The following is a 22930-nucleotide window of genomic DNA, read 5'->3' as shown; positions in this document are numbered from 1 at the left end:
AAGCCCCGCTCCTCCCCAGCTGTTTCCTCCTGGAGGAGCGGCTGCAGTGTGGACGTTCACAGTCAGAGAGCCGTCACGTGCCGCTCCGTCTCCTTCAGCTGGACGCCGTTTTATTATCCGGATTTTTTTTTTTCAAAGTAAAACTGCCAACCGTTGGTGAGGAAACCCTCTTCCGCCCGTCCGGGATTCACTACGCTCATATACAGGATTTGTCGTAACTGCTCAAAAATGCATTTGGTTCAGCAGTCAAAAGTACAAATAGAAACGCTAAAACTAGTCACAGAGGAAAACAGAAGAACACATGTAACGTCTTAAAGGAATAACACGTGAAGCTTTGTGAAACGCCCGTCACCGGCTTTTTGTTCGGTGATGATTCGTTGTACCGAAGGTCGACTCGAAAAAATTCCAATTGAGTCAAGAGAATTAAATGTTAACTTCCCCAAAAAAATTCATGTTTTGACAAGAATTGCGTAAACTCTCAGACTCTAATTTAACTGGTTTTTAAATGGTTGGCTTGCTTTGTGCTTCACAGTCTCACCTGCTGGGAGGGGAGGGGAGGAGAAAGGTAGTGTTCAACGGAGAACCATCGCCTAGAATAATCTGTTATATTCCAATATAATAATAATAATAATAAAACAAAACAAAACAGCATGATTTTCAAATGACACCAGAATGATCGAGGATGGGCGTTTCTTGTTGTTGTTGTTTTTTTGTCCTTTTTCCTGTTTTTTGATTTGCTTCGACCTGATACAGGTTAAGATGCAACTTACTGAATCTCTTACTGGTGGGTTTGAGGGTTCAAAAATCAAAAAAAAGGAGCTTTAAAATGAACATTTAGCATTCAGTCTACATCGGGTGAACATTTCTAGTTAACATAGATATATATACTACAGGGAGGGAGGCGGGGGAGGGGCTTGCACCCTTGCTCTTTCTTTGCCGTATGAAAACCATGCTTCCCCTGGAGAGTGAGGGTGGGGAGGGGTGGGGAGAAAGGGAGGGGTGGGGGGGGGAGGGGGCGTGCAAGACTTGGGGGGGAGGGGGGGAGACTGAGTTTGGTGGAGGAGAGAGGGGCTTGAAAACCAGACTGCTGATTCCACAGGTGTGTAAAAGGCACGCCGGGGTTACTCCCAATCCCAGCCAACATACACAGAGACGCCTTCACACACACACACACACACACTCACACACACACACACACACGCTGAACACACAAGGTACACACACACACACACACACACACACACACACACACACACACACACACACACACACACACACACACTCAAGCAGCACAGGCTACAGCCCCGAGAGTACTGATGAGGGCAGAAAGCAGGAGGGAGGGAATGAAGGAAGTTGTTGAAAGAAAGAGCTGGGGTTGAAGATGTGTGTGTGTGTGTGTGTGTGTGTGCGGAGGGGGTGGGGGTTAGATAAGAGCAAAGGGGGGGTAAAGACGGGGAGGGGCTTGGGTCCGGTGCTGCCGCTGTGTTGAAACAGAGAGAAATAAAACAACAAACAAAACAAAAAACAAAATAAATCAAAAAAGGGTTGGAATGGATCATTTCTGGTTCTTCAGCTGGTTGGAGAGCCAGTCCAGGCCCTCGTACAGCCCGTCCCCGCTGGTGGCGCAGGTGGCCTGGATGTACCAGTTGCGCTGGCGGAGGGCGTGCAGGCCCAGCTTGTCTGTGATCTCGGCGGCGTTCATAGCGTTGGGGAGATCCTGAGGAGGAAGAGGAGACGGTCAGGACGAGCTCACGAATACAGACGTCTGATCAACTAGCTCTCCTCCGGTCTTCCCGGCACTGGCGTGAAGAGACAGGAATCGGCACCTCACCTGTTTATTTGCAAAAACGAGCAGCACGGCGTCTCTGAGCTCGTCCTCGGCGAGCATTCTGGACAGCTCCTCCCGCGCCTCGTTCACTCTCTCCCTGTCGTTGCTGTCCACCACGAAGATGAGCCCTGAAAGCAGAAACACGCTCTAGTCGTTCTTCTTCTTCCTTCTCCTCGCAGATCAAGAGTGTGACTTTGTTCCCTTGGTAATTTATTCCTGTACAGATCGTTCCCGCCGCTTAGCGAGTCTCTTTGAAGCGTAATATTCATGTGGAAGAGTTTGGTTCGTACGAGGCAATTACCATGATTAATAACCCAAAAGGTATTTGGGGATTATGCGGACAAACTGGGTGTTTAAACTGCAGCTCAGGCATCACGTGTAGACAACCGATCATTCAGAATAACGGTCACTACAAGTCCTGACGACCTGAGACTTCGTGACGCGTCGTTAGGTTTTCCGTCTCGTGAACCGGAGAACGCTTCCTGGTTTAGTGCTTCCTCACCCTCAAACAAGTTATTACTACGGGCGAAAAGTCGTCACATGAACGAGTTAAACTGTGTTTAAAACACAGTAAAACAAACACGTTGATCCTCATGAAATATCAGTTATTGTTTCAGCTGAACCAAACAGTGTCATTGTGTGTTTTAAAAGGTTTTAACTCTCTAAACTGCTAGAGAATATAAAAGTATTTCACTTATTTTGCAGGTCTTTGGGGGTGACGTCAGAAGACCAGCTGCTTCTTTCGGCCAATCAGAGTTGAGAAAGGTCAAAAACAGGAAGTAGTCTGGTATCTGCTTCTAATGGTTGCTGACGGAGGCATTTAGGCCCAGCGTTCTCATAGCAGAGGATTTTGTGTTGCTTGAGTCCCTAAAAGAAGGCGTGTCCTCGTGAACCCCAGCAAAGATTATTATGGTCTTCGTGTAGACATGATTTAGCAGTTCATCCCAACAATGATATAATTAACTTCAGATTGTTTTATTTGAATGATATCTGGTGAGAGTATTTCCAGAGAAACCTTGAAATAAATTCCTTTTTTTACGTCTTATCCTATAAATCATCTGGTGACCTCTGAGATTCATATGTAGGTTGATATTTCGCTGGGTGTGTATAAATATGCTGGGAGCCGAGCGTCAGCATCTTTTCATGCTGTGGAAACACCAATGCAGTCTTCAGTATGGCGTGCAGTTTTCTAAAATACTCTTTTTATTATATAATTATTAATGCTGTATTTAACCGTCATCACCAGAGGGATCCACACGTTCAGTTTCACACTCGGCGTGTGGATGGCGACGCTCGCTGCAGCTGGATGTTTGCGTGGTGCGTTTGAGGGAAACGGGGAGAAGCTAAAGCAAAACGATGTCTGGGTGGAGCCACTCGATCAGCTGAGATCACAATGGAGTTCGGCAGGAAACGATTCATATCAAAACTACAACTAAAAAACAAAACGGCAGTTGAGTAGAGAACGTGCACCCGGGTTGCATCACGAGAAGGAAACAGCGAGAGCGTCTTCAGTCGGATGAATCACACCAGAAGCCCTCTGCCATTGGAACAATGGCCGCCTGAGTCATCAGTTGACTAATTCTAAGATCATCGTTTATGCACCAACGAGGCCACCTATAGGGGGCGGCGGTCACCGGCACGCTGGAGCACAGCCCTCACCTTGAGTGTTCTGGAAGTAGTGGCGCCACAGCGGCCTGATTTTGTCCTGACCGCCCACGTCCCACACCGTGAAGCTGATGTTCTTGTATTCTACAGTTTCAACATTAAAACCTGGACAGAAGGAGAACACACACGGATGAGTCACTAAATAACTCGGCAGTAGTATCGATATCCAACCCATCCAGTTAACCGCCTTTATTTATATGAATTCAATTGAAATAAAGTTAATTTAGACCTCTAGTTCAAAGTATTTCAAGATAAACAACAGGGCTGGGTATGAATTAGCATGTTTCAATGGTCATCCAAAGACAGAATCTGAATCTTGTGTGACTTGTTTCTTTTATCAGCTAGTTCCTGATTTATGTCATCATTTTGAAAGAATTTAATTTATGCAAAACTTTACATTTTTCATAGTACAGTCTAGTAAATAAGGAAGCCTTAGTATCAGTCCTAAACGTGAATATCATTTTGACAATAGTATACCAATATTAGACGACAACAATGAAAGATATGCGTACCAATGGTGGGAATGGTGGTGACTATCTCTCCGAGCTTCAGTTTATATAGGATGGTTGTTTTTCCAGCAGCGTCGAGCCCAACCATGAGAATCCTCATCTCCTTTTTGCCAAACAGGCCTTTGAATAAGCTGGTGAATATATTCCCCATGGTGAAGCTGTGGAGGAGAGAAGGAAAGGAGAATTCATAACCAAACCATCAAGACCAGTAACAGAGACCCAGTGCATGACGACACCAATAAACAAGCAGAACAGGTCGACTATATAAATAAGTTTGTTCCTCCTGTAATGTACTGGAGTAATTCCATTTACTGCAACTTTATACTTCTACTCCACTGCGTTGAGGAGGGAAATATTGTACTACATGTATTCATAACTTGAATTACCGGTTACTTTGTTGATTCAGATTATTAAAGCAAAAAACAAATACATTAATACAATAGGATAATTTATGCGACCAGCGCCAACATTAAAGTGGTGAACATCAATAAATATCATTTTTAAGTTACATTACTTATTTCAAATGGGTCATTTTGAGTACTTTTGGTATTTGAAGTAAATATATTCACACTAATACTTGTACATAAATGCAGGACTTGTAACAGAGTATTTTCAAACTGTAGTATTGCAATATTTACTCAAGTAAAATATTACAGCACTGCAGGTTGATGACAGCTGAATATTCGGTCGAGTAAAAGGACGATTTTAGTAGTTTTAGTAGTAGTATTCGTGTTTTGTTCATTCATAAAGCCGATATACAATATGACTAAAAAGATATAGGCAGAAGCATAATGCTTATATATTCCTATAAATTAAGGAAAATATATATACATATTTCAATCACACTTGTAACCCTCAACAATGGCGTCATAAACAATCCCTGTGAAAGCAAAAAAAAACGAGTTAAAATATTCCTACGTGTATTTTAGCGTCGTCCCTTAAATTAACTCATACAATGGAGGCTTTTTAATCCATTTTTAAGGGGTTTTTTGTACGATAAACGTACAAACGTGTGCCGGGTCCCTGGTTGAGAGAAGGGGACGCGATGACACAACGAATAACCGGAAAAAACACGGTGGGAAGGACACGAACGGTCCGCTAACCCGGATCAAGCCGGCCGATAAGCGAAGGCCCGTTCCAGCTGGCGGACTGACCGAGTGTATGATAGCCGTCACGCGACCGCTATCGGGGGCCCTCACACCCCGGTAACGGTCGAGACCCTGCGGGTGAACCCGTTAACAGCCGTTGACAGATCACCGGTACTACGGTTATATAAAAAAAAGAAGCGAAGCCGATTAACGTCACGAAGGGCGGATGCTTTTCGGCTCGTTAGCACGCGAGCTAACCAGCGGCGACGCAGGACTTCCGCGGACGTTAACGAGGCGATAAAAAAAAGAAGCACATTTAACGGCGACACGTTTAACGTCGACACGCTCGGTTCATTTCGAGACCCGTCTTTTCGTTAAAGCACCTCTTTTTTACTTGATCCGTCGGTTAAACGGGAGAAAACGGGAACCTGCTTTTTACGTTCGCCGCGGTCGTAGCTAAGCTAACTGCCGCGTCACAGTAACGGCAGAGAACACCGTGACGTCGGGCTTAACCGCCGGCGAAGCGAGCCGTTCGCACGCGGCGGCAGTCGGTCCACGCGACGTGACGGGTTTTTAAGCCGAAAAACAGCGCGTTTGTGCGGGTTCTTACCTTTGTTTCAGAAAGACAGCTTCTCGATCTTTCCGTTATCTTTTCACTGTCACTCCAAAATGGCGTCTTGCGCAACCGGGGAGACGCCGGCGTACGGGGGGGGGCACTTCCCACTATGGAACCTGCTCCAATCACAGCGCGGCAGGCGCGCCTAATGACCCGCCCCCTGTTGTCCCGTCGACCAATCACAGCGTCGGCTGATCCCCTGCGCTCATCCATGGCGTGCTCATTGCACAAAATGTCGAGGAAGTGAACCGCACTCAAATATACTCAAGTTTCAGACACAGTGCACAACAAGACACAACATCCAGCAGCTTTTCACACGACTCCACTGACTGGTGGAGTGTTTTTTTCTTCTTCTTCTCACATGTAATCATAACTGCAGGTTGAGAAAATGTTAGTGATGCATTGTTTCTCATGAATGCACCATCAGGCCTATGAGGGCCAAAGGTATGCAGGTGTTGTTTCAATGGCCGGGCCCCAGAGTTCAACCACACAATAGACGACAGCGCCTCCAACCGTGTGGCAACAGTCTGACAATGTTCTCCTGCACAAGAAGAAATGGTTTCCCAGTTCTTTACTGGAGTATTTCCATTGTACATACATAGGTACATATTGTACATTTGGCTGTACCACATCTCAGAGGCATATTGTACAGCTTTAGTTTCTTCTCAGTGTTTATCTACTTCCTGTTCAGGTAAAACGTTGTATCTCCAGATGTGTTGATGTTGAATGTCTGTGATGAACTGAAGGATGAAGTTTTTCCTTTATGTGAGAAAACCCTTCTACTTCTTCAGATAAGTAAACTCTGTAAAAAGCCTCTTGGATCAGCTGTAAAATGCATCGTCACACAGCTGACCAGCAGCAAGATGACGTCTATGGTTTTGGACTCATTTAGTCTTTCGGTCTTTATTCTTATAATATAAATAACTACCTATAACTTAGTTGTTCTCATTCAGATGTAAAGGGTGAGTGTGAAGCCCCTTGAGACACATTTCTGATTTGTGATATTGGAATATTTCTATATATTGGATATTTAATAATTAAAATGAACTTGACTCCAAACATTTAATGCACAACTAGAATGCGTCCTTTCTTTGTTCTTGCTCGCTCAGCCGCTTCCAGGCTCCGCCATCCATTCTGCTGTGTGTTGACACTGCACTAGCTGCTACTGGACACCTGCTGGAAGTCAACAAAGACGCCTTCAGACCAGCCAGGTGGCCTCGAGTCACACGACCAGTGGTTATGACTCCTGCTGGTTTCGATGTCTCAGGTCAGAAGGATTCTCATCCGCACATTAATAATCATGTTTTAGAGTTGGAGACGTGGTGATGTTGAGGCCAGAAAAGGGAAATGAGAGTAAAACTCTTGCTAACAGAAGGTGGGCCCTGTTTAAATATTAACTATAGGTGGAGCTACTTGACCTCCACATTCCTCAAAGATCATTTGAAAGGAGAAAAACAAGACAGATTTTGAGAAATACTACGAGTTTGAGTTCAGAAAACATGTCGACCAGACACAAAAAATAAGTCCTTATTTAAAAAAATACATTTTTAATATTTTTAGCATTTTATTTCCCATGATGGTGTAAACCTTCCCCACAAAGCTCGGACTAAAAACTCAAAAAACAGATGTATTTACATATCCAGGCCAAAGATAGTATAATTTAAATATATAGAGTAGAACAAAGGCCTCTAAATGTCTTTAACTGTTGTATATAAACACCCTTCAGTCCTAACAAAACATATTCCAGACCTCAGTCCTCACAGGTGGCTGAACATCTGTAATAATTCATACATTTATCAATGAAAATCCACCACAAGTGCTGACAAAATGAGAATTTATCTGAAATGTGTGAAAGCTGTGAGTCTGAGTCATGTGACCTGATCCCGTGTGAAGGCGGTTCCCCATGTGATGATCACATGGGCGTCCTTTGTGCTGCTGTCTTTATTATGTTGTAAACGCTTCTGGAGGTCGAGAGGCATTTTCATCAGCTCCATGAAAGAAGAAGGTCAACGACTAAAAACAAACCTCAGAGTTTTCTTTAGTTTTTTTTATTAAGATATAAAATGTCAGTAACGTTCAAGTATTAAAGTCTCGAGGGCTTGTGTATCATTACAGTTATTCGTTGGTTTTAAGCAGCTTCCCTCTGAACGGCCTTTTGAAAAGGGCACCGAGAAACATGACACACATTCCAGATTACAGAGGAAACAAAAAGGCGTTCTGAAAGTAACAGATCAAATAAAAACACAGAAAAAACACCTTTACAAAGAGAAAAACAGCTTTAAAATCACATGGCACTGATTAAATCACAAATTCCTACCAAAAAGCACCAGCTGTACTACTGTATAATTATAAATAATAAACATTATTTATTTGAATATAAATCATATTTTAAAATGTATACAATTATTATATATATTTATATAAATAATAATGTATACATGAATTATTATTTATATAAATAATAATTCAAATGATTTATATATACTTAAATAAACATACAAACTGTCCCCGGGGGAGAGTTGAGATGGAAGCTAAGCTAACCCAGCTAAGACCCGAGGCTACTCCACAACCCAGCATGCTCCTGGGTGTATGTAGGCAGCGGGAGGTCGGTGACCGTTGAGCCCAGGTCTTCACAGAGACCCGGATCCACCGGGGTCCAGGACCAGGGACCCAGGTGGACTCTGTGTTTACGTCATGATGCTGGTGCTCAAACACACGTTTTTAAAGCGACGGTGTCGGCCATTTTATCTGCGCAGAGAATAGTTTTCATTTTCCTTATTCTCGAAGTTCCAGCTTGCCGTCGGTGACTCTCCACCTCCAGCGCTGACACCTGTCCGGAGCGGGAACGCAGCGCAGCCACAGACAGGACTCTCGGACCTCCTGCTCAAAGGACACCGTCTTCCGGTCCAGAGTCTCCAGCGTGAAGGCTTCGCCCGAGACCTGCCGACGAGAGACCAGGTGTTGGTTTCAAACGGGAAAGTGTTGAAAACGGCCAAGTTTAAGACTTGAAACTAGAGATTGAGACATGAACTCATGTTTACAATGTTTACTGAGGGAATAAATCAAGAGAGAAGTAGAGTCATTTATATAGACTTCTATACAACCAGAGGAGTCGCCCCCTGGTGGTCAGGAGAGATAATGCAGCTTTAATACATGAAGCATTAGTTTCTATACAACCAGAGTAGTCGCCCCCTGGTGGTCATAGAGATAATGCAGCTTTAACACATGAAGCATAGACTTCTATACAACCAGAGTAGTCGCCTCCTGGTGGTCATAGAGAGAATGCAGCTTCAACACATGAAGCATAGACTTCTATACAACCAGAGGAGTCGCCCCCTGGTGGCCAGGAGAGAGAATGCAGCTTTAATACATGAAGCATAGACTTCTATACAACCAGAGGAGTCGCCCCCTGGTGGTCATAGAGATAATGCAGCTTTAACACATGAAGCATATACTTCTATACAACCAGAGGAGTCACCCCCTGGTGGTCAGGAGAAAGAATGCAGCTTTAACACATGAAGCATAGACTTCTATACAACCAGAGGAGTCACCCGCTGATGGTCAGTAGAGAGAATGCAGCTTTAAGACATGAAGCATACGTAGAGAGGTTTCCCCTCTCTATGTAGATATGAAGGACTCGTGCTAAGCTAACAGAAACACCACGATTTTTAGTTTTAGGTGATTACACACTAATGAAAACATAGTTATAAATATATTATATTACATTTCTGCTAATAGTTTCCTCGAAATGCTACAATCTGCTCCTTGTAAGAGCTTTTTTGAGGAAACTACATTCAATACTTTTTAATTTAGTGGGATTTAGACAAAAGACAATCTCTACTAACATCATACAAGATAATCTTTATTAAACAGAACAATAATCTTCGGGCTTTAGCTGGATACCAAACCATCCATGTGTCTCTTACCTGATCGCTAATCCCGATGGCAACGTGTCCCACTTTGACCTGCCGACGTTCACGGATCCTCAGACACTCGCCGCGGACGTTCTCAATCCAGATGTCCACACCTGGAGCGTCAGAGCAGTGAATAACAATAAATTAAAAAAAAACACCAGACGTCGAGCGGCGTGTACCTGAGCGCTACAGTCCGGCCGTCTCACCTTCGAAGCAGTACGAGGCGCTCTGATTGGCCGAGGCCGACCACTCCAAGTGTCCGTCTGCATGACTGTTGCTGGAGGAGAAGACGCCAGAGCTCAGGTCATCGGACGAGTGGCCGGACTCCTGAGGGAGAATACGCAGGGAACGTTTAGTTTTTACAGGGTTTAGATTGTGTACAACCAGTGTTGGGGGTAACGAGTTACAAAGTAACGGATTACAGCAACGATATTACTATTATAGGTAACGAAGTAAAGTAACGCATTACACTCAACATATTGGTAACTACACTACTTTACTAGACCTCAGTAAGGCGCGTTCCTGCGTTACTCAAGACATTTTTACCAGTCCGAAAAGTTCTCTTTTAGTGGCGCGCGAGTCACACGACACTTCCTGCATGAACAGTAGCAACAAGCTGCTAGCTAGCGCTGCTGCTGCTACTGCCCGCGACCCCTCTGCCCAAGTCGGGTGTCGAGCCTGGTCCCGCTACCTTCGGTGGTTTTCGGTGGTTTTCGGGGAGCTAGCGTAAGTTCACGGAGAGCTAGCGAGTTAGCGGGGAGCGCTAGCAGGAGCCCCAGCCGGCTACAGCGGGGAGCTAACGGGGACTCTGACCGAAGGTAGTAGCGGCTCGTAAACCGACGTTTACGGTAGATTGTTCATGCAGGAAGTGTCGTGTGACTCGCGCGATTAATATTATTGGAAATTATATGAATTAATAATAAATTATTATTTAAAATGTATCTTTGCAGTTAATTTGGACATTTGCTTAAAAAAATGGAAAGTAAAGTGACTAGTAGTGAAGTTACTTTTCAAATGCAGTAACTAGTAAAGTAATCTAGTTACAATTTTCAGAAGTAACTAGTAACGTGTAACTAGTTACTTTTTCTGAGTAACTACCCCAACACTGTGTACACACAGACACACAGACACACACACACACACACACACACACACACACACACACACACACACACACACACACACCTTCTCTGAGGCGTCCATCTGGGACGAGTCCGAGCAGCTGAAGCAGGACGGCGGGTCGTCCCGGGGTTCGGGGGACGGGGTCTGGACCGCGGTGCCGATGGCCGCCTCTAGTGAGCGACAACACAGCAGCAGTTCAGGACCAGAGACATGCTTTCCATCCCATAAAGGCTGAAAGGATTCAGTGAGAAACTTCACCATGATCACTGACATTGAAGCATCGATTTCCCGAACCGAAATCTGAACATTGGATGAAGTCAGGTTCAAAAGGATTGTTTTTGTTTCTGTATTAAAGTCAAAAGAGGGAATTTTGGATATCTCTTTGCATCAGCTCTGACCCCAAAACACTTAAAACCTGTGCAGTAGAAAAACACTGTGCAATAATGGCTATAATTGTTATTCTGTCTCTTTATATAATATTTCAGTTATGGTGGTATTTGTTTGTTTTATTGCTTATTTATAATACTTTTTTATTTTGTTTCTCTTGTTTGCACTATAGCTGCTGTAAATCCTGTCAATTTCCCCGCTGTGAGCCATGAAAATACATATATTTTCTCCATGTTTTTATTAATAAATGTGTATAAATGAGGCTCTGAATGCTACAAACCCCTCTGCATAAACCCTCAGAATATATGTAGGAATGAAAGAGTAAAGTTTGGTGATGCAAGAGCTGCTGAAGTGAGATTTCTGGACCAGAGTCTGAGAACAAACTCATGAGAGAAAACGTCCTTGAAAGAGAAGTTTAGGTACATTACACACATTCTGAAGACTCTACAGACCCACCACTTTTGATTCATTATAGATTTAAATCGAGTTCCCCTTCAAGACTGAGCCTGAAGCAGCTCTGTAATCACTGGAAGACGCAGCATCCTAATAAAGCGTTGTTGCGTGAGACAAAGTGATTCTGGAAGAGTCGGTCCGGCTCACCCTCTCGGAGGTTTTCCAGCTCTGGCTCGGATCCCCATGAACCGTCATTTGTCTGTTGGCCTTTTTGCAGCAGAGGGAAAATGCCTCGGAGGGCCCGGAGATACTCTGTAGACACGGACGAGTCCCACTCTTCCTCCTCCTCCTCCTCTTCTTCCTCTCCTTCCTCTTCCCAGTCCCCCTCATAGTCCCTGTCACTCTTCAGCCACTTTCCCTGACCATGCTCCTCCTCTGCCATGTAAATATCCTCCTCTGAGTCGGAGCCGGTGTCCCAGTCCTCTCCGTTGGCAGAGTAATCGTCCTGCAGAGGTTTAGGCCGGGACTCCCACTCCCCGATGAGGGAGTCCGTCTCCGCCTCAGAGTCTCGGTCCGAGTCTCCGTCCCTCCAGCCGGCGCTGTCCTCGTCCACCGCCGTCGTCCTCCAGGGGCTCACCCAGTACATCGTGGTCGATGGTTTCGTTGGCTTGATCCCGGGCGACAAAGAGCGGGGCGTGTCCTCATTCTGGCGCTCGTCATTCTGCAGCTTCTCACGGGCACTTTTCACGGACCAAGGGCTCAGACCTCCGACTGTGGAGCAAACGTATAGACCTCAGTGATGCAGATAATGTGGCGACAACATAAAGGAATGAGATGGAGAACGTTTGGTTGTTGCACTGTTTTCATACTTAAAAAGAGATTATATTGACAATTGCGTCATAAAAAACAGTTTTGGAGTGCCTCAAGGCACAATCCTGGGTCCTATTTTACTTTCCTTACACCCTTTTATTTACTGTTATCGTGTCTTCTTTATTTTTTTCGGTTGAAGACACCCAGATATACCTTCCACACCAACCCACAGACCTCAGTATGCTTCACCTAAATGTGGCTCACGTCAAATATAGGATTTACAATTGTACTGCTGACCTTTTCAGCTTTGCATGACCAGGCACCTTGATATTCCATAATATTCCATATAATACCATGAATATTGTTGGTACGTAAAGCATTTTGCTTGATATTCATACCCACACTAAGAGGTTTATATTTTGATGGTACGGTTTGTTTTTCTGCTCGTCTGCAGGATTACGCAAAAAACTGCTTGCCCGATTTTCACAATTCAAGGAAAACGGTGAAAAAGAATAAACAAATTACATCACAGATGATTCTTGAACATGTAACACATCGACCGACCTGCTCTGAGGGCCTTCGTCGTCTTCATCCGGAGCTCCTTCGCCCGCGCCCGTCTGTCCGGGTCCTTCTGGAGTCCGGCCCTGAACACTTTGGCCGTGAAGTTGTTGCAGTTGGACGGCACCTCCCACAGAGGAGGAGGCTCGTTGACGATCTGACGAACGCACACACATGGCGGCAAAACGTGAGAAAAAGCTCGGTGCACATCTCACGCTTCCGTTAAAAGGGGAAGAAGACTCTCACCTGGACGCACAGTGGATGGGAGTAGCAGCGTATCCACGGGTGGCATCCGTTGAGCATGTGCAGCAGCATGCAGCAGCTGCTCCACACGTCCGCCTTGGCACACGGCCGGTCCCCTCGAGCCACCTCGGGGGCCATGTGGGTCTCGGTGCCGGGGAGGGCGGCTCCTGCGTCGACAAACCAAACACCGAGGTCATCACTCATTCACATCTTGGTGATAATGCTGCTGTTGTTTGTATAAACGCTGCGTGGCATATACATCTTTCTGAGGCTGTATATATATATATATATATATATATATATATATATATATATATATATATATATATATATATATATATTCAGTTCAGATAAACTATTGTAAAATATCTCTTGAAAGCCTCCAATCTTTAGCCCTCTCATTATCCTTGGGTTGATTTGGAGTTGATGACTTAAGCAAGTCTATTTAACTTTTGTAAAGAAAAGAAATACATTCTTTCTTTGACAAAAAATACATAAAATCAAAAGAAACCTAACAGTTCAGTTCACTTCAATTCAGTTTATTTTGTTCAATACACTCAGTGGTTTTCCACCCTCACTTGGTCTGGTATGACCAATAGCTTACGGTAGTTTACGGTGGCTAACACTGATTAGCAAACTTTAGGTTGATATTGCTGTATAAATAACATTATTGCACTCTATATGTGCAAGTAATTTTTAATATGTGTTCTGTCAATGTTTATTTCTAACTTTCTGTTATATATCTCTTAGTAAACATTTATATTAGTGAAATCTGATCAAAGCTAAATTTATAAAACAGTGTGAATAGCTCTTTGTCTTCTTTTTTAATTACTTAAAGGGCCAGTGTGCAGCATTTCAGGGGGCGGGGATCTATTAGCAGACATAGAATATCATATTCATATCTATGTTTTCATTAGTGTTTTATCACCTCTTTTTGTTTTCGTTAGCTTTGAAAGAGCTCCTTATATCTACATGGAGCTCTATATTTCTACAGCCCAGAACGACACACCAAACACTGCATCTAGACGAAGCCTTTAATGTGTTTGGGTTACCTGAAGTCATCCTACACACTTACAAAGGAAGGATTGAGCAGAGGACACGCTAGATGCCACTAAATCCTCCACACTGGACCTTTCAAGTTAATTAATGTAACCAAGCCCAGTAGTGTGATCAATACACATCAATATCTAATGTGACGTTTATCGCTGACTCGTTAGACTTTACTCACCCCTGAATGCGTTGGCGCTCCATCCATCGTCATCTAAAGTCTCCGAGAGACCGAAGTCACAGAGGAAGGTGTCTCTGCAGTCTGCCGACAGCAGCACGTTGTCAACTGGAATAAAATCAACACGTCGGATTTAGTGGGACGGCTTGTTTTCATCGGTCGCTTGTCGTGAAACAGTCAAGTGAGAAATCAGGGATAAAGGAACATCGTCTTCTTCAAGGACATTTGATTTGCACAAGCCCCTTCCTCTTTAATCCTCTCAACTGGGATTACTGAGGGTTCAGGGGTGTCAGTTCAGGATTAGGTATCGACACTGGGGAAGTGGAACCAGCAGCTTTACTTGACCCCCTCCTTCCACCACGGCTGATAATATATTAATACATCAAACTAAACAAGCTGAATCCAAGTGTATGTATATCGACAATGAAGAAGCTCTTTAAAAAGTGCATGGACACAGAAACAAGCAATTGAAGAAGTTTTCCGATCCTTTGAAAGTAAACGTACCACACTACAAGTAAAAGGCCTTAAAAGTAGAGAATATCACAGCGGCACAAGATGTGTAAAACCCTGTTGTTGAACCCCTCGATTGGAAAGGGTTGGAAAGGACCCCTCGATTGGAAAGGGTTGGACAGGACCCTCGATTGGAAAGGGTTGGAAAGGACCCCTTGATTGGAAAGGGTTGGAAAGGACCCCTTGATTGGAAAGGGTTGGAAAGGACCCCTTGATTGGAAAGGGTTGGAAAGGACCCCTTGATTGGAAAGGGTTGGAAAGGACCCTCGATTAGCACACTACAAGTATTGAGTAACATACAATTAAAGTACTCAAATACAAGTACCTCAGAAATTTCTCTTTTAAAAATATATATCCAAAGTATCAAGAACATACCTTTGACATCCAGGTGGAGGATATTTCTGTGGTGCAGGTGTTCTAGTGCCCCCAGTGACTGATGGAGGTAGTGCAGGGCCAAATCCTCAGGAAGGGAGTTCATCTCCTTCAGAAGCTGGGCCAAACATGCTGCAGAACAAGTTTTTGGACAATTCTTTCACTTTTGAACTGCAATCCATTTGTTCTGAAAGTGGGCGATTGTACTGTCCACGACGTGCAGTGATCTGTGCGGTTCATTGTTGAGTTTACCCGGCTTCAAGTCCATGAAGAGCACCACGTTGAGGCCGTCCCTCACAGCCCCAAAGAGCTCCACGACCCGAGCGGAGTTGAGAGCGCTCCACGTGCTCACCTCCTCGCTGCTGAAGTGACTCAGCGGGATCTGAGGTCAGCGGACAACAATGTGCTTCAGTCACTTGTAACTCAATCACCATGTCGGGCGTTGAGCAGCAGGAGACTTTGGGTGGTGCACATCTGGACTTTCTTTTTCAATAAATGACTCACTCTTTCTTGGCTTACCCTCTTGGCAGCACATTTGAATCCGGTCCTTTTGTCCCGGACACAGAAGACGTCGCCGTACGAGCCGTTCTGTATGTGGTGGAGGACGCAGTACTCCTCTCCCTCCCGGTACTGACCGCCGCTGGGCTGAAGTTGCTGAAGATGAAAGCAAACGGAAAAGATGTGTAAATGACAAGAGGGTGAATCAACACACGACCACAAAGCATTGCACCACACCATAACAGGTGTTTCCTGTTTGTCGTCAAGGGACAAATACCTGTTTTAAGTACAATGTTGACATACTTTTACTTAAATTAAAGCCGCTATAATCACAAATGTATACCATCATATGATGTAATGTGAAAGAGGTTGTTCATGGAGACAAATCCAGAGACTTGACTCAGTTTCTTTTAAAACTATGAAGCATATTAGCATATTTGAGAGCGTGGTTGTGGTTTTACGGCCTAAATACCTGTTTTGTTTCTCAGCAGCAAACAGCTGACAGACTCAGTTAGAGACTAGCTTGTGAACACAGTGGAGCATTTAGCAGCTAAAGAGACAGATGTTTCCCTCAGGAGGTGGTGGAGACCAAAAACAGAGCTAAAAGTGAGTAAAATCTAAAAAACTCCCTATGTGACCCTGTCTCCTCGAAAATACCTTTTTCTGAATGTTTTTCCCAAATATGTTGGGCTGACAAACGTAATCTGGTTGGATTATGTTCACATGGAACGTTCCTCAGTGAATACAGCTCTACTTTGGTCTACCACATGGTAGTACATGTGAGGTGGTATGGGCTTGCTCCATATTAAGGACTAAAAGGTCCCCAAAGACCTCCATAGAAGTGTGATTTCTAAACTTTCAAAACGTTTTTTTGATTGTGATGTTGATGTAATTGCATGGTTGAAACTTTTACAGTGTTTGGTGTTCGTAGATTATATTGGGATTAAGTCATATTACCATCATACAGTGCTACTAAAGTGGATGTAGGTGTCTCACATGATGAAATACGAGTCCTTCATTGACAGGCGTGCTACTCTCCCAGTCGTCCGGAGTCTGTTTGATCAAATCTCTAAAGAAAGGTGAAACGAAGAGCTTGGGCAGCCGCGTCACTCGGCCTCTCAGGCCGCCCAAAACCGTGTCGATATCACTCGTGTCATCCACACCGAATGCACACTGGGACGCATTCACAGGGCTGTGGGCGGAGTTGGAGTCTGAAGCTCCCAGCGGGCTTTGCAAACACCCTGTTGAGTCTGAATCCCACTCTGCGTGAGAGGAGGAGGTAAAACCAGACACCTGCATCAGGTCAAAGGCTAAATTTGACATTCTGGCTCCGACTCCAAAGCCGTCCGGCGCTTGTATGCCTTCCTCTGCGGCGCAGGACGAGTCCGACTCGCTTTCGTGAGTGTAAACAGACCCAGAGTCCTGAATCAGGCTGCAATCGGAGTCTGAGCCTCCTCTGTCGTTCGTAGGCACTGATCTGTAACAGTCCGCTGATGGTGACGCGTCCTCCGCTCCTGTGACACGGACGTCTTCGCGTACGCAGGAGTCTCGTTGACTACGGTCAGTAAACTGAGGAGGAGGCGGGATGATCTCAGCCGGCTTCAGCCAATCGAGCTCCTGCACCCACAGACCCTGGATGGTTGGAGGTCGCTCCCCGTCCCCTTGGCTCCATCTTCCGGTCTTCCTGCGTTGTTTCCTCTGGAGGTGGTGGAGCGGGAGTTTGGCCGCCGCATCGAAGTCCTCCTCCTCCGAGTCAATCAGGAGGGACCTGCAAGTTAGACGACATAGAACCGGTTCAGGGTACGAACGATGGTGGTTAAAAGGGAGGTCTGATGGGGTGATAGAATACAGGTGACAAATAAAACTGTTGGGGAAACTAAACAATGGCAGGAATCAAAACAAACTCGGAAGCATGGGGGTAATTAAATACAAAATACAAAAGGAAGTGAAGTTAACTAGAGTCCATACGAGTCGTCACACTAATCAGGTGGCAACCTGCCAAGTGAAGCCGACGCTTCATGTTTTAAAGCTGCATTCTCTATACTGACCACAAGGGGTGACACATGTGGTTGTATAGAAGTCTATTCTTCATGTGGTAAGGCTGCATTCTCTCTACTGACCACTAGGGGTGACACATCTGGTTGTATAGAAGTCTATTCTTCATATTTTAAAGCTGCATTCTCTCTACTGACCACTAGGGGGCGACTCCTCTGGTTGTATAGAAGTCTATTCTTCATGTGGTAAAGCTGCATTCTCTCTACTGACCACTAGGGGGAGACACCTCTGGTTGTATAGAAGTATATGCTTCATCAGGGTCAGATTATTTTGATATATCTTATATATTTTTGATATATTTCAAATTCTACATACGTTTCAAAATGTTTGTGTTCTAGGTGTAGTATTTCTCTTGAGACAAGCTGATGGTAGATCGTGAGGTACCTGTGCTTCTTCAGCAGCTGAGCTCTGGAGTAAGGGCTCTGTGTGTTGGTGGGGCTGAACTCCTGAAAGTCTTCTCCTGGAACAGAGGCATGTTTAGCTTTAAGACACTGGGATGGAAAAATACATTCAGTCAAATACCACAAAGAGGGTTGAAGAGGAAGTACGCATCCAACTCTCCACTAGAAGGCAAATAAGCATATTTCTCAAAATGTTGAAATACTCCTTTAACAGCAGAGATTCAAGTTAAATTCTCATATTTACGACAAAAAAAGAAACCAAACTTGAGGTTGAAATATCCTGACTTATAGCCTCTGCAGTGGCATAAGTTAGGCTTTAAAAACCCTGCATCCTACATGTCCCATAATGCACCTCAATAGCATCTCTTCATGCCCACTTTCACTGACTTTGGTGTTTGTTTCAGTGCACTCAAGGTACACATGTGAGCGTTAGCATCTCATGCTAAAAGTAGAAATACATCCAGTCGAGAAGACGTCGAAGTTTTTACTCAAATATCTCCTGCATACATACTTATTATAAATATCTCCAATCATAAATCACCGACTCATTGAGGCCATACAACATTCATTGATCCACGTACTCTCCGCCTGAGCCACGATGGAGACACATTGGTTCTCCTCGGCTTCGTCCCGCCCCTCTGCGACCGCGTGATTGGCCGTGCCGCGCTGCATCACCCGACTCAGATGAGGGCCGATGGCCTGGACCAGCGAGTCCTTCTCCTCCTCGCGGCCCGGGCCGCTGTCCTCTTTGCCGAGAAAAGAGAGTTCGGATCCTCCGGTCACGATGACGAACGGGGTGTTGGAGTCGAACATCCGCGGTATGGCCATCTCTACGCCCGAGAGCTGGAGGAGAGAGAAAGAACATCAGGACGCACAAACTGTGTTCACTTCATGTGTTAAAGCTGCATTGTCTCTACTGACCACCAGGGGGCAACTCCTCTGGTTGTATAGAAGTCAATGTGTCACATGTTAAAGCTGCATTGTCTCTACTGACCACCAGGGGGCGACTCCTCTGGTTGTATAGAAGTCACTGTGTCATGTGCTAAAGCTGCATTTGCTCTACTGACTGCTCTGGTTGTATAGAAGTATATGCTAAATGTCTTAAAGCTGCATTCTCTCTCCTGACCACCAGGGGGCAACTCCTCTGGTTGTATAGAAGTCAATGTGTCATATGTTAAAGCTGCATTGGCTCTACTGACTCCTCTGGTTGTATAGAAGTCTATCCTTCATGTGTTAAAGCTGCATTATCTCTCCTGACCACCAGGGGGCAACTCTTCTGGTTGTATAGAAGTCTATGCTTCATGTGTTAAAGCTGCATTCTCTCTCCTGACCACCAGGTGGCGACTCCTCTGGTTGTATAGAAGTATATGCTTCATGTGTTAAAGCTGCATTCTCTCTCCTGACCACCAGGGGGCGACTCCTCTGGTTGTATAGAAGTCTATGCTTCATGTGTTAAAGCTGCATTCTCTCTCCTGACCACCAGGGGGCGACTCATCTGGTTGTATAGAAGTCTATATAAACATTGTAAACATGAGTTTGTCTCAATCTCTAGATTCAAGTCTTCTTCAATACAGCATGTATTAATAATAATTTATGAAATGATCAAACAGACCATAAAACAGGGGATGATTTAGGGGCGGGGCTACAAGGTGATTGACAGGTCTCTACCGCAGCGATATTGTGGCGGTATGTTGTGTTTCATTTGTTTATGTCATTGTCACTATGGCGATACTTGAGCCCTGCCTGTCCGTAGGTGTTAAGTGTCATTTTGATAATATTAGCGGCTCCTCTCCACCAATGGAAACGCAGAAGCAGCAGATTTGTAATTGGCCTTTGCGGAGGCCGGGTGTGAATGAACGGACACCAGCAGAGGGTATAAATAGCGGGGCGCTCGGGCACGCGGGGCGTTCCTTCCACCAGCTGTCGGAGTCGCTCTCCCTCAAACGCTCGCCATGTTGACAGCGAATACCTGGAGGGGATCAAAACACACGCGTCCCACGCACAGCGGCGGCCCTGAAGCCCTCATGCTGCAGCCGGGAGGAGACCGGAGGATGTCGACACTGTGACCCAAAACTATGACTTTTTAAATAAAGTTTTTAAAGAATAACATGTGGCGGAAAAGGTCAAATAAAACACCCGAGTTGTGGACAGTCTCCCCGTAAAGTAACTCAAGATATTAGACTTTAACGAGTAAGACCAGATATCGATAACATGAAATAATACAAAATTAAAGAAAGTATATGAAGTTTAAGTTATTAAACATAAGATAAACATACAAAAGGAAAGATAAAGATGAACCTTTAATGATTCCTGTTGCTGCAGCAGACAAGCAAATAAATAAAGATAAATAGAAAAAGATAAATCCAATAAGAGTTATGTCGAACTAAAATACTTATGAAATACTTTTAATTACAAATGAACCGAACAAGAGCGTTTGGAGACAACAATGTGATTGATGATCACTATTATACACATTTTAACTCGTATGGTGACACTATCCAGATCATACAAGATCATTGATCCCATCCAATTACAGCCTCCTCCCATGATGCACCACTCACTGCACTTCCTGGGCTGTGACCCGAACCCCTCGACCCCGTCGACCCGAACCCTCCGAGTGCACACGAGTCAGACCGGAGGATCCTCAAAGTCACATTTACCTCAGAGAAGAGACTCCTGTGGCTCCTGGTTCAGGTGAGAGGAGGAAGAGGAGGAAGACGAAGACGAGGGTCCTGACTGTCTTCCCCTGTCCGTCCTGTGTGTTACTGTCCTGTGTGTCGACCGACCGGCTCTCTGCCCCCCGCAGCCTCTGCTGATTGGTCGACCATGTGTGAGTTATGAGCTCTTACACCTCGGTAACCACGCCCCCACGCATGGCCACGCCCCGTCTGTGGCCACGCCCCCTCCTCACTGGATGGGACGCTTGCTCTTTTAGTTTTCTTTCATTTGTACTGTTGGAGTGTAACTAAATACATTTACTCAGGTAGAAGAATTTGAGTTACTAGTACGCTCCTTTTCATGTAACTTTCTACTTCTACTATATTACATTTACTATTTAGAGTTGAATACTAAAATATTTGCTCACAAATTACATGAAATATGAGGTTTTGAGTTTAACTTTTCTGTTTTCTCTTTTTATTTGTATTATTAACATTATTGTATATTTTTATATATATATATATATATATATATATATATATATATATCACACGTGTTGCATTGCTAGCACTTTAATGTTTGATAATAAATGATGAAAATTAATAAAATAGACAACCCAACTGTTTATAAAAGTTCAGCTGAAATGATACGTTTACATTTACGAGCTGACTGACTGGCAATTATTTTAATAATGTTCATGGAAAGACAAATATTTGAAATGTACTAAAACATTAAAAATAAAATATCAATACAGAAAACGTCAATTTAGTGAAACAAGTAAACTAAAATATACAACGTAATAATACATGATAAATATGTTAAAAAGCATATTTATTTTTCACCAGCAATATCATCAGATTAGTTTTTAAACACTAAAAACCTCCACAAGTGAATATTGTGAAGAAATAAAGATTTAGTTTTCTAGAGTTTGAATAACGAGTATATTTTACCAGTGTAGTACTCTTAAAGAACAATATTAACATCTGCTGTCAGAGACGAGTGGGATCTATACATTCCTGTGGGAATTAACAAAATGCCAGAGGAGGGAGAGGTGTGTGTGCATGCGTGTATATGTGTGTGTGTGTGTGTATGTGTGTGTCTCTCTCTCTCTCTCCCTGGCAACATGAATGGGATCAGCTGACGGACCAATAAAGAAGCTCAAAGGAAGTCAAAGGGTTTTTGTCGCTCTTCTGTTGCAGGTCAGAGCCGCTAAACATAGAAGTGGAAACAGATTTATATAAATATATACGATATATATTCCTCTCATCCACTGTTCAGTGGAATAGTTGGCTATATTTTGTGGTCATAAAAGATCAAAGTCTGTTTATTAAATATGATGCTATAGAGATGTTAAGTCCCGCCCCTTCCAGTGTCCCTCCTTCAATCAAAAGTATATAAAATATATATTATTCCTTTTTACCCGTTTGAATTGTGCCATATTAACGTGCAGAATTACTTAAGAGACAAACATATCTGTAATTCATGGCACAATTCAAATAGGAGGCAACAAAATAAACGTATAGCGTACTTATAAGGTTCCATGGGGGACACCAGACGCCGCTTAGCTTAGCATAAAGACTGGAAGCAGGATAGCTCACGTTCGTCTTTACATTTCTGTTTTTGCAAGAATTGAAACACACTTTGGGTTTTGTTAGCCAGGCTAGCCGTTTCCACTGCTCCCAGTCGTCATGCTAAGCTACGCTAGCCTCCCTCCCAGGTGACTCAGTCCCGATACCGGTTTCCTGGTTCCGATGCCAGCGTTAAATCAATAATCTTTATTCCTCACCGAGCGGAAGTGATGGATCATATAGACATATAGATTTTTTTTTCCCCCCAAAGGTAACATGTTTAATTTGTGTTCATGTAAATAAGGTGCCAGGCTTAATTACATATAGAATCCCAGAAGTCCGTTAATGTTATTTTTATCTGATAATTAGTAGCGTTTGTTTATTTGAAAAAGAACGTTGAGTACCATTTCCATTTTTATAAAATACTTAAAACCGACATGAATCACATTCATTAATTGCTTTAAATCAAAAATCAATGTGTGGAGCTTTAACAGGAAGTCTGACCTCGTT

General features: G+C 44.0%; 2 protein-coding genes across 2 annotated transcripts; both read right to left on the bottom strand.

Annotated features, from left to right (window-relative positions):
• Positions 1-46: 46 nt before the first annotated feature.
• arf2b (ARF GTPase 2b) lies at positions 47-5748 on the bottom strand. Its single transcript, XM_079237375.1, has 5 exons — positions 5701-5748; positions 4006-4160; positions 3488-3598; positions 1832-1956; positions 47-1717 (listed from the first exon to the last, which is right to left on the bottom strand). Exons 2-5 carry the CDS (start codon positions 4151-4153, stop codon positions 1556-1558), a joined length of 546 nt encoding a protein of 181 aa, XP_079093501.1. The 5' UTR covers positions 4154-4160; positions 5701-5748; the 3' UTR covers positions 47-1555.
• Positions 5749-8213: 2465 nt separating this feature from the next.
• Positions 8214-19022, bottom strand: map3k14b (mitogen-activated protein kinase kinase kinase 14b; the record flags this gene model as incomplete). The annotated part of the gene is made up of 14 exons (XM_079237947.1): positions 8214-8646; positions 9633-9733; positions 9827-9947; positions 10806-10912; positions 11730-12293; positions 12897-13047; positions 13137-13300; positions 14362-14466; positions 15244-15372; positions 15493-15622; positions 15760-15894; positions 16735-17506; positions 18178-18253; positions 18776-19022. The coding sequence occupies 14 exons, from the start codon at positions 19020-19022 to the stop codon at positions 8482-8484; spliced, it is 2967 nt and encodes a 988-aa protein (XP_079094073.1). The 3' UTR covers positions 8214-8481.
• Positions 19023-22930: the final 3908 nt, after the last annotated feature.

This window comes from Taurulus bubalis (genome assembly GCF_910589615.1).
Source record: "Taurulus bubalis genome assembly, chromosome: 2".
Taxonomy (NCBI): Eukaryota; Metazoa; Chordata; class Actinopteri; order Perciformes; family Cottidae; genus Taurulus; species Taurulus bubalis.
The sequence above is the reverse complement of the archived record's forward strand: the minus strand, read 5'-3'. Positions and strand labels throughout refer to the sequence as shown.